The sequence below is a fragment of the Vombatus ursinus genome, unplaced genomic scaffold (genome assembly GCF_900497805.2).
Source record: "Vombatus ursinus unplaced genomic scaffold, bare-nosed wombat genome assembly UNPS02014775.1, whole genome shotgun sequence".
Lineage (NCBI taxonomy): Eukaryota > Metazoa > Chordata > Mammalia > Diprotodontia > Vombatidae > Vombatus > Vombatus ursinus.
In genome coordinates this window covers 18330522-18342966 of record NW_020954553.1, presented here as the reverse complement: position 1 = coordinate 18342966, position 12445 = coordinate 18330522, and the positions used below count along the sequence as shown (strand labels likewise).

General features: G+C 45.8%; 1 protein-coding gene across 1 annotated transcript in view; it reads left to right on the top strand.

Moving 5' to 3' along the window:
- The window catches only part of CCKBR (cholecystokinin B receptor), a 14597-nt gene extending 6095 nt beyond the window's left edge, over positions 1-8502 (top strand). Inside the window, exons 2-5 of the mRNA XM_027864770.1 lie at positions 5643-5894; positions 6128-6377; positions 6999-7186; positions 7763-8502. Of these exons, the coding sequence (XP_027720571.1) occupies positions 5643-5894; positions 6128-6377; positions 6999-7186; positions 7763-8328 (1256 nt within the window). The 3' untranslated portion in view covers positions 8329-8502. The remainder of the gene's footprint in view (positions 1-5642; positions 5895-6127; positions 6378-6998; positions 7187-7762) is intronic.
- Positions 8503-12445: the final 3943 nt, after the last annotated feature.

Here is a 12445-nt window from a genome sequence, read left to right as displayed (position 1 = left end):
GTGGTAGAGAAAGCAGTGTATCAAACATTAGAATAATAAAAGTCTTCCTATCTCTACAATACTATGCTGCCATCCTAGGTTTATGATCTGTTTTCCAAACATTTTCTCTATTTCCTCCTTCTGTCCAGGTGGTCTGTAGAATGCTCACAACAATTGGCTTCTGTCTTTCCTTTCACTGATTCTCACCCAAATGCTCTCCTTTCCATGTTCTTTCCAAATCCTGGATTTCTTCACTTAAATGTATCCTCTTAGTATATAATCCTGTTATACCACTAATTGGATTAATTCTATTAATTTTTTAATTTCTTTTTTAATTAATTAATTTATTTTTAGTTTTCAACCATCACTTCCATAAGCTTTTGAGTTTTAAATTTTCTTCCCCTCCTTCCCTGCCTCCTTCCCCAAGAGAGCATGCAATCTGATATAGGTTCTACATATACATTCCTATTAAACATATTTTCACATTAATTCTATTCATCTTCAATTAATCTACCCTACCATAGCTGTAGTCTATCCAAGAGTCCCATCCTAATCAATTCTCAGTGATAGCCATCAGGTCAGATTTGCCTCCTTGCATTAGAATTTCTCATTCACCCTCACTTCCCATACTTTATGAATTTGTGTATAAACATCTGAGACTTTGAGTTTTATTGCTGACCCTTTTCTTGGATATTGTCTCCTGTGACTTATTGGTCCTTTCTATTGATATGCTTCTTCCTATTTTGCACTACCTCTCTCTGTGGTGTGTTGTTTGATAGATGTGTATGGTATGTATGTATGTTTGTGTGTGTGTGTGTGTGTAGTGAACATGCCCTTTTCTCCCTTCCCTTCCCTTTTCAATTTAAAGCCATCTTGATTAGATTTACAAGATTCCAGGCCAACATACTTTGAGCAGTCCTCATTAGGTGTACTTCATCCCTGGCCAAGAGCCCATCATTCCTGTATTTTCAGCTGTAGTCTATAAATCCATATCTATGGAGTGTTGTGAAGAAAATGCTTTATAAACCTTTTTAAAGTACTAAAGAATGAGAGCTATTATTATTTTGACATATCACTTCATATTCATATTGTAGAGGGAAAATACCACAAATATTTACATTCTTTTATGGTACCTCATTCATTTTTCATGAAACCAGTGGGGTCCTGAGAAACAATTTTGGAAATATTAGTTGAGATATTCTCCAAGGCAGGGGTTCTTGACCTGGTATCCAAGGACCCCCAAGAGATCCATGGATAGATTTCACGGGGTCTGAGAACTTAGAACTTTTAGTATTTTGATATAATTGGTTTCCTTTGTAATCACATGTATTTTATTTTATGCACTTAAAAAAATTATTTTGGGGGGGGAGAGATAGAAGGGAAGGCAGACTAGGGGAAAGGGTATTCAGAATGCATGCCATCTTGGGGTGGGGGAGGGGAGAGATGGGGTGAAAATTTGGAACTCAAAATCTTGTGAAAATAAATGTTGAAAACAGAAAAAATAGATAAAAATTACCATAATATTTTTTTAAAAAAACATTATTTTGAGAAAGGATCCATGGGCTTCACTAGGATAACTAGACTGCCAGAGGGGACCATGATACAAAAAGGTCAAGAATTTCCTCCTCTAAGGCCTCTTCCAGATCTGACATTTTAATTCAACAAACATTTATTAAACACGTACTATGTGCTCATTGCTATGGATACATTGAGAGAGACTACACAGCCCCTGTTCTCAAGAAATTTAAAATCAAATGTAATTCTATTCCCACCCTATCTCTGACTCTAGAAAATCCTGTCAACACCCCATCACCTCCATCTCTGGCCTTTCCATAGGCCCTGCACTCTCCTTAGTAGCAATCTGACCACCCTGTTTGCGCTTTAGATTTTCTGGTGGCTGAAAAGATGAAGGAAGGAAGGAAGGAAGGAAGGAAGGAAAGGAGCGAGGGAGGGAGGAAGGAAGGGAATGGTCTGTCACCACTCCTGGTGTATGGCTGCTGCTTCAGGATTTGCTGAACTGTACTCCCGAGCCCCTTCTTGGCTTGGTCCAGACAAGAATCTGTCTACCTCATGCCTCTTCTTCCTTTTCTCATCCTTAAAAGTTTCTCAGTCTCCAGAGCATCCTCCATACATGGTTTGCGGGGGTTGAGTGTGAGAGGTGGGGGATGAGGGAAAGAGCCCTTTCCCTTTCCATACCTTACTTCCAGCATCTAGATATTGCTTCATCATCTGGACTTGTTAGTCCTCCTAAGCCTTTCTACAGTATATCACTGGGAACCGTGCCTAATTGTGAATCCTAATTGTGGATTCCTTAGTTTCCTAACCCCAAGTTTTCCTGGGTGTCCCACCTCAATGAACTTTCCTTTGTCTCTCTTGGTTCCTCTTTTTCTGTCTGCCATTAAATGTAATGGTCTCAAGGTTCTATATTCAGCCCTCTTCTTTCCGTCCTCCAGGATCTCATCCATGCAAGTATCTTCTATGTGTGGATGACTCCAATATCTTCTTAGTTTTCCCCTCTTTTCATCACCAGTTACTGAGTGTTTCCTCCCTTCACATTTTTCTTCTTTGCTACCTTCATTTCTCTTCCTACTCCCCTTACTCTTCACCCCACAACTTCCTTATTATTCCCTTCCACACTTTCACTTTCCTCCTATCCTTGTCTCCCTCTTCACTCTTCCTGTCCCTCCTACCTTTGCACCAATTTTCCTCTCTTTTTTTACAGACCTTTCTTCACTGCTCAGCTTTGCTTCTCTCCCTTGCTCTACTTTTGAGTAGAGACAGTCAACTAGCATTTATTAAGCACCTCCTATGTGCCAGGCACTATGCTAAGAGCAGAACTGACTCACTGTAGAATACTATGTAGAATTAAGATGCCCTGAATAGACATGGATTTTCTTATCCTGAAAAGGAATGGGAAAGCATAGACATATTGAATAAAGGGGTAGGGTGCTGCCACATAATGGAGAAAGGAGGTGAGGAGTGGATATTGCCCAAGAATCTTTCATGTGATGGCAAAATGCCAGCCCTGGGTCACCTACTGCCTGCATTCTTAGCTCCCTTAAAGCCATCACAAACCAGTCTCACTAAACATCTTGACTGGGTAACATCATAATTTGTACTGAATTTTACAATCCCCTCACCCATTTCCAAGGAACTCCCCATAGCTTTTCCTAGGGATTGACCTAGATGACCTCTAACTATGCTCCAATCTACCCATCCATCCACTGTCCATCCATCTCTTAATCCATGGACCCATCCACAAATCCACCCACTCACTTATTTATCCTTTCATTCATTCAGTTAATAAGCTTTTTTCATTGACCTCCATCTATGCTGACTTCTTGCTCCTTTCAGCCCCTGCAATGTGGATGAATATCAGCATACGTCCTCAATCCCACAACAACACCCTCCACAAATAGCATTAGCTCCCTTGATGTCTGAAGAGTGAAACATGGACCTACCTTTGGACAGTCCCTAGTCTGTGGGGCAGAAAGAGTCCCCAAAGAGACCTGGACTTAGTTAAAACTGTTTGACTGGGATAGTATGTGACTTAAGAGAAGTGTATGGACAGAAAGATTGTCCAGGCTTGCATGTCAAAGTGTGCAGGTCCAAGGCCCACACTCATACTCATGGATTGCAGAGGATGGGAAATCAGGTAAGGGCTCCAAGGAAAGTATAATATTTGTATGGCCATTCCTTTGGAATGGGCCAATGTCTACAATCTAACCAAAGGGCTGCTATCAGTTTTAAGTGAGTTTCCTATGCTTCCTAGCATTAGGCCAAAAATCTTGACTTACCCTACACTCTGTTAAAGGTAACCCAAAAGGGATCAAGGCTAGAATGCATAATCCATATTTTTTTTTTATTTAAAAAATTCTTTACTTAAATTTTTGGGGCAACTAGGTAGCACAGTGGATAGAGCACTGGGCTTGGAATCAGGAAGACTCATCTTAATGAGTTAAAATCCAGCCTCAGACACTTACTAGCTATGTGACCCTGGGCAAGTCACTTAACCCTGTTTGCCTCAGTTTCCTCATCTGTAAAATGAACTGGAGAAGGAAATGACAAACCACTCCAGTATCTTTGCCAAGAAAACCCCAAATGTGGTCACAAAGAGTCAGACATGACTGAACAACAATTACTTAAACTTACAGGAAAAATAATTTACTAATCTCTAATGCCTAAATGTAAGCCAAGGGCTAAAATTTAAAGCAAGACTAACAAAATTCCAGTACCTATAATTTTAAGTACCATTTTCTTCCCAAAGCTCAAATGTAAACAAATTCTCTTCATTCATTCAACCAACTTTTTTTTAAAATAGGATCTGGTTTTATGCAGGGCTATCTGCTAAAAACTGGAGGAGATAATGTCAAGTAGAGGTGACCACTCCCCTCAGAAGTCAGTAATAGGGGAAACAGAGCAAAAATGAATAATTATAAGACAAATTATTGAGTGGAAAGAGCATGGACTTTGGGTAGAGGACCTGGGTGGGAATTCCTGTCCATGATACTTTCTACCTTTGTGATCATGGGCAAGTTATTTCATGTCCCTGGGCTTGTTTCCTCAACAATAAAATTAGGAATTCAACTAGGACTCAGGGTCAGGACTTGAGACCGCAGATTCCCCACCCCTGATTGGTGATCTCAAAGCTCCCTTTTAACTTTCAGTGCTGTTCTCCATGTGCAGAATATGAGTATGTTAAAGAAATTAAGTACTACGAGGTGACAGTTTAGACATCATCTCTAGTGCCTCTGGTGGAAAAAAAAAGTCGTATTCCTAGTTCTAGTTGGTTCTTCACACTCTTTACCCCAATAGGCTTTCTTCCAGCTGTTAACTAACTACGTCTTTGTAACTCACAAGGGTGATAATTTGCCTTCTCACCTCTGCTCTTTAGCTCTGGAAGCGAGAGCTGTGCCTCCCTGCACTTTTCTTCCCAAGGGGAGAAAGCTTTTTTATCTTGGTCTCACTCTCCTGGAGAACATGATTTCAAAACATTGCCTTCTGGTTTGGGGTTCTACAAATGGCACACTTAAGAGGGGGAAAGCTGCAACAGAGTCACTACTGCCTGCCAGTCATAAAAGTTTCTTTCATGGTTAGGCTTTTGATTTTCTCAAATAAGACCTTACCTCTGAAGCAGTGAGGTAGTGCATTGGATAGAGTGGGGGAGCTGGAATCTGGAGATATCTGGGTTCAAATCCTGCCTCAGTTATCTAGCAGTGTGACCCTGGGCAATTCATTTAACCTCTTTGCCTCAACTGTAAAATGGGAATAATTATAGCATCTACCCCTTAGAGAGGTTGTAAGGATCAAATGAGATGACATATGTAAAGTCCTTTGCAAACTTTAAGCTCTATATAAATGGTATTATTCGTGCCTAATTTCCCTAGAAAGATGTCTCTTTGCTAAGTTTCATCTACAGCCACAATTGTTTCTTAACCGTGCCATCCTCCCACGCCTCACATTTTTTTGCAGCATGTTTTAATTCTCAGTTGAATAGAGCAAGTCTTCAGTAGAGGTACATGGGGATTTCCTCAAAATGAAGAGGGTCAGAGTGGGGCCCTAGAGCTGGAGGGAAGGGCTCCTGTGCTGGGGACATCTGATGGAGGGACCTCAAGTTCAGCAGGTCCTGACCAACCTCTGTTGCCATCTTTCCTGGGTCCCAGAGTTGGAGCTGGCAGTGAGGGTGACCCTGTACGTCGTCATTTTCCTGCTGAGCGTGGGAGGAAACATGCTGATAATCACAGTGCTGGGACTAAGCCGTCGCCTGCGCACGGTCACCAATGCTTTCCTGCTCTCACTGGCTGTCAGCGACCTACTCCTGGCTGTGGCCTGTATGCCCTTCACCCTCCTGCCCAACCTCATGGGCACTTTCATCTTCGGCACTGTAGTCTGCAAGGCTGTCGCCTATCTCATGGGTGAGCTCCCAGCCCTGCCCTGCATCACCTATCCTCGGGAGAGGAGAGGGGTGTGTAGGAGGTGATGGAGTGGGGGATGTAGGAGCTTGGGGTGCTGAGGGTTGGGTAAATGTTAGGATCCTACCTCTTTCCTAGGGGCTGGGGATGCAAGAAGTATTTGAGGTCATATGAAGTTGTCCTTGGTGCCAGTTGGCATGGTGCTCATGTGTCTGCTGTCCGCCTCCTTTCCCTAGGAGTGTCTGTGAGTGTGTCCACCCTAAGCCTGGTGGCCATCGCCCTGGAGCGCTACAGCGCCATCTGCCGGCCTTTGCAGGCACGAGTGTGGCAGACACGCTCCCACGCCGTGCGTGTCATCGTGGCCACGTGGCTACTGTCTGGTCTGCTCATGCTACCCTATCCCGTGTACTCCGTTGTGAGGCCAGTGAGCCCCCGCGCACTGCAGTGCACGCACAGCTGGCCTAGCAATCGAGCGCGCCAGGCATGGTAAGCCTCAAACCTCTGGGAATAGCGCTTACCCTTAGAGACACCCCTCTTCCAGCTCACACAGTACCTTTCCTCCGTGGGCTTCTGAATGTGCCCAGAGAATGCCCCTTCCCTGGTCCCTGCAGCATATCTTGGCAGATTCCTTATCCCTAGTTCTCTTAAGTTTACCCAGACGCCTGTGTCGGTCTCGAGACTGCCTCATTACCTGCCTCGAAGAACTCAGCTCCCACCACAGAGGCAACCTTTGCCCCTCCACACCCCAGTCCTCCTCCCCCATTGAGTCGGCATCATTGTAGGTAAATAAATTGCAAATTTCAGACCTCAGAGGGCGGGCCTCGCTGAAGGTGTGGTCAACAATCCTCAGCTCCCCAAATTCTAGTCCCCAGGCGGTTTCCTAACTCATCAGTAACTCCCTTGGTGTGGGTGCCAGGTGCAAGAGGCAGGTGTTCCCGAACTGTTACGTGATTGGTTAGGGTTGGGGGAGAGCAGGGCGAGGATGCTGCAGTAGACAGGTGTCCCTGCATGCTTTGATTGGCGGGGTCGAGCGGGAGGGGCCTAGGGCGAGGTCAGCCGCTCTTTGATAGGATGAGCTGGATGGCCTGGCCCCTCCCCACTCCACAGGTCTGTGTTGCTGCTGCTGTTCCTGTTCTTTGTACCTGGCGTAGTCATGGCCGTGGCTTACGGTCTCATCTCCCGCGAACTCTACTTGGGGATCCGCTTCGAGAGTCAGAGCCAGAGGCACGGGCATGGGCAGCAGGGCCAGAACGGCGACCACAGACACTGCGGATTACCTGGTGGGCCAAGCCCAGGTCAGTGGGAGGGTGCTGCTGGGGAGGGGCAAGGGGAGGGGGTTGGAAAAACTATTAGAGGTAATTTTGGGGCGAGGTGGGGATCCAGGTTAGAGCTAGGGCTCAAGAAGAATCATTGGATCACAGAGAGCTGGAAGGAACTTTAGAGGTCATTCAGTGACATTTTACAGATGAGGAAACTGAAGCTCAGAGAGGCAGTCAGTACCTCAAAGGTACTGAGTGGCAGATCTGAGACTTGAGCCCAGGTCCTCTGACCTGATCCAGAGCTCTTTTCCACTCACAACTCCAATTCCTTAGAAATCATCTCATTCACAAATGAAGAAACTGAGGGTAAGTGACTTGCCCAAGTCCACACAGATAGTAAGTCTCAGAGCCAGATTCACCCCAGAGCTTAGGTCTTCTGACTCCCAATACAGCACAAAATGACTCAGAGGTCATAATTAGGTTAGGGGTCACAGGAAGAGGGCAGTTAAATGTCAGGACCTCCAGGGTTCTTAGAGCTGGAGACCAGGTGGCTAGGTAGGATTTGGGGGTCCATATATCAATCCTAATTGGCAATCCTTCCTCCCCTGCTAGCGCTTTCCAATGGGCCAAGTACCCGGGCACCTGCAGGCCAGGAAGGTGATGGCTGCTATGTGAATCTACTCTCAGAACAATCTGGAATGGAACTCTCAGCGTTGACCCCCACTGCCTCTAGAAGGGACACCCGAGGCCCTGGACCTAGTGTGAGCTCATGGCCAGCTCAGGCTCAGGCTCAGCTTCAGGCCAAGAAGCGGGTAGTACGGATGCTGCTGGTGATCGTGGGGCTGTTTTTCTTATGCTGGCTGCCCTTATACAGTGCCAACACGTGGCGTGCCTTTGACAGGGAAGGTGCTCATCGTGCCCTCTCAGGAGCCCCTATCTCTTTCATCCATTTGCTCAGCTATGTCTCTGCCTGTGTCAATCCACTTGTCTACTGCTTCATGCATCGGCGTTTCCGTCAGGCCTGCATGGCCACTTGTGCTAGATGCCGACCCCACCCAACCCGTTCCCGAGTTACTCGAGCTGGGCCCAGGCTAGGTGATGACCATGAACTTGACCATCCCACTACCTCTCTGTCTCGTCTCAGCTATACAACTATCAGCACACTGGGTCCTGGCTGAGGGCATCCCAAGACATGCAGTAGATGTCTTGTTTAGGAAGACATGGAACCAACCCAGAGATACACTGCCCCTCCTGCCTTGGGGAACAAAGGGTCCTTTCTTCCTTGGGGGAAATGGGTATTCTACTATAGGGAGCCTGATTCCCCCCACTCTTGCCCCAGGGTGGCACAGGCACCACTCCCCTAGGGACTATAAGAAGTCCTAATCTGGCACTGAACCCAAACTGTCAACGGTCACTGGGCACACAGGACTAAGTCTTCACATGGATATACTTCTAGAAATCACATACCCCAAACAAGAAAAACCTCCCTGGACAAGGGGTGACATCGCCTACCATGACATAGTCCTACTTTGGGAGGTTCTAAGGGTAGCACAGGTGACCCTTAACCTACTGGGAACTCCTCTGGACAAGGACCTCATCTGCCCCCACATTGAAGCTGACAGCACTGACCCCTGGGTGCACAGGGCAGACCCAGTACCCACCCTGGGAATGTGCCCCGAGTCTGCACTGAGCATCCTGGCCCTGAGTTTAGGCCCCATATCTGTTAGAGCACAAGTCACTAACTCCCAGCTTACATTTACTGCAGAGCCCAAGAAGACACATAAGACACATGGATGTCCAGGAAGCTGTAGGAATAAAAATAGCCTCAGTTCCTGACACTCATGTCCTTATGGGGTCAGAAGCTACAGGAAGGCTCATGCCTAGAGTGTGGGGAGAGCTCAGCCCCAAACCAAGCCCTTGGTGGAAAGGGGCTCAGGAGGGGAGCGACCTCTGACCCCTCTCCTGCCCCTCATGTCTAGAATTCCAAACACTTCTTCTCCTCATGCACTCTAGTCACCTCCCATGGTGCATACCTGTTACCTCTTCCTCTGTATACCGCAGTCACTATACACATCCCTTATCCACCTGATAGCCTTCAAGCACTTGAATGCAGTGAGCCTGTGCCCACCCTCCTTCCCCGCAAGCCCTTTACAAGCTAAGCATTCCAGGCCTTCAGTACTAATAATGAGCCGTCTTTGTGTGGTACTTTAAAGTTGACAAAGTGCATCTGTTACCTTTATTTGTTCCTTCATTTAGTCCTTGAATGGTATGGTGTCTAGTCCTCCTCCTGCCACTCTGATTGCCCTCTTCTGGACATTATCCAGTTTGCCAGTGCCCTTAAAAATAGTGTGCCTACAACTCAGCATACTACCCCAGATGTGGCCTGAGAGAGGCAGAGTCCAACAGTGGGACTGTAATCTCCCTCGCTTTGGATTTTTGCCCTTTAAGAAGATGTTAGCTTTTTTTTGGCTGTCTCTTAAGAACATGACCAGCATTGCTCCTTTCCCAGTAAATCATTGTTATTGCTTAAAACCTTCCATGGCCTAGTGAAAGGGAGATGGTGGTGGCAGTTTGAGCTGCCAGGAGACTAGGCTGCCAAAATGAAATTTAACAGAGGGCCACGGTTGTATACTCCGAGCAGAGTTCATGGTGTGCCAGGGCAGGCTCATCTGGAGCCCAAGGCCACTCTCCCCATGGTGTCTATGAGGCGATATCCTTATGTCTGCACCCTGGGCGCCAAAAGCAGAGAGGGATGCCTCCAGCTGCTGGTCCATTGTAGGAGAGCAGAAGAAAATCAGATTGGAAAGATATGCTATGGCCAGACCATGAAGGAGCTCAAATATCAGGCAAAAGGGTCTGAGCTCATGACCATATCATAACTTAGAGTTTGCAACACACTTAAAAGGTATGTATGAGGTATGTGCTGCGGAATGAATTAAAAAGCCTTTATTAAGTGTTTACTATATACTAGCTTCTGTGCTCAGAGGCAGATTGACTTGCCTGAGGTCATACATGTCATTACTGTTAGAAACTGGAATCTAACATGGTCTGACTCCAAGTCTAGGCTTTCTGGTCTTGGGATCAAGGGACAGGAAGGGCCTAGGTGGGGGAAAGGGGAAAGGGCAGCACAGATTCCAAGGCTGCTCAGTACTCCAGCTGTTGGGGATTGAAGAAAGCTTTCTACAGGGATCTACCTTGGTGGGGAGAAGGGAGAGAATGCTGGTACCCTGGTTTCTGGGAGCCAGGCTTGCCCTGCAGTCAGACTCTTGGAGGCAGCTTGGTGCAAGGGGAAAGAGCCCTGAACTTTCAAGACAGGAGATCTGGGTTTAAATTCTAGCTTAGCCGCCAGCTCCTTGTGTAACCTTAGGAAGATCTCTCTTTCTCCAGGCCTCAGGTTTCCTGTCTCTAAAATGAGGGGGTTGGACTAGATGCTCACCATCTAAGACTTCATAGCTTTGACAACCTATTGTTGTATTATGAATCATGCCTGGGGTGGAAGTCTCTTGGGAGGCAGAGGATGAAAGACCAAGGAGAGGGGAAAGAATGAGAAGAAAGAATAATGAGGGAAAGGGTGCAGATGTGGCTAAGCAAGGCGAATGAGAGGATGATATAGAAATAGGTATGAATGAGGGTCAATAGGAGTGGGGATGAAGGAAGTTAAGGACTGGTGGGATGGGAAGACTAGGAAAAATGAGGAGAGGGTGGAAATAGAAATGTGGGACTGTGGAGAAATGTGAAGAAATAAGAAAAGGTAAGTCCTAGGCTTTGAGCTAAGAAAGGGACCGTAGAGGCCCTTGAGTCCAACCCTTTCCTTTTGCAGATGAGGAAACAGAGGCCCTGAAAGGGCAAGTGACTTGCCCCAGGTTACACAGGTAGTTATTGTCTAAAGTAGGTTTTGAACCCAGGCCTTCTTTCATGCAAGTCCAATACTATAACCACTATGCCATGCTGGGTAAGGAGGGGAAGTGAAGCTAGCAAGCAAGAAAAATGGCAAGGAGAGAACAGAAAGTGATGTCAGAGTAAGCAGATAGATAAAAAAAGACTTTTATCTCCATCCACTGGAGCCACTGAGAACATTCGGTCAAGGAAGGTCTTGCTCTAGGGGTGAGAAGGTTTTCAGAAGGTGCAAGTCTAATCTCCAGTAAATGGCTTGGATTTATTTTTTCTGATCTACAGGAAGGAAAGTTATCTTTGCATAGTAAATCACGTATAAGGACCTTCCAGATGCTGTTGTAACAGTGGTGCTTTGGGGTAGTGAAAGCCATGATATCACTGGAACAAAATATTTTATAGTTGAAAGAATTCTTAGAAAACTTCTTCATTTTATGATGAGGAAATTGAAGGTCAGAAAATAGAATTGACTTGTCCAAGACATTAAGAGTCAGAGGTGGAATCTGAACCCACTCCTGGTTTCACTTTCAGTTCTCCTTCCACTAAACATTTCCTCCTACCTATCAGGTACATGATTAAATATGTTATTGATAAGGTCCACAGCACCTCTGAGACTCATTTTAGAGATTAAGCTGGAGCACCAAAAAGAAAGATTCCCTAAGGTCACAAAACTAATAGTACAGAGCCCTGACTGTAGGTTGGAGGGGAGAAAGAGAACTCTGATTTCATTTATGTGATATGGTTGTTCCCAGAGATGTTCAGTGTAGAACAGGGAGGCTTCTGCCTAGGCTTTGACCACATGGATTCTCTATTGTTGCACCACAGAGGAGTTAAGCAGTGAGTGATGCATAGACTCCCCATAACTGTCCTCAGACCCCATATTTCTCTCATTCCCTATAGATATCAGATAGGCAGAATGGTCTTTATCCAGTGGTCCAGCTCATCTTGGCTGTATATGAAGTCAGTTTACAGCATTTATTGAGCATTCTCAATGGAGAATCTTATACTAGGTACACATGAGTGCAAATGTGTTTATAGCATCTGTGATGGGGTGTTTGTTTCCAGATCACCCTTCTGGTTGATTTACTGTGGTTTCTGGGTTACCCTCGGACTGCTCAAGCATCAGGTTACCATTAAAAAAAGTTTCTCTCAGATACCTGTGGTGTCTATATGTTGGGATAGGTAGGTAGATAGGAGGGAAGAAAACATTAAAGCACTTACTATGTGTCAGGCACTGTGCTAAGCACATTACGACTACACTGGGAGGTAAGTGTTAATACCATTATTTTACAATTGAGGGAACTGAGGCAAACAGATATTAAGTGACTTGCCCAGTATCACATAGGTAGTAAGGATCTGAGACCAGGTTTGAACTCAGGTCTTCCAGATTCCAAGACCTAGTAC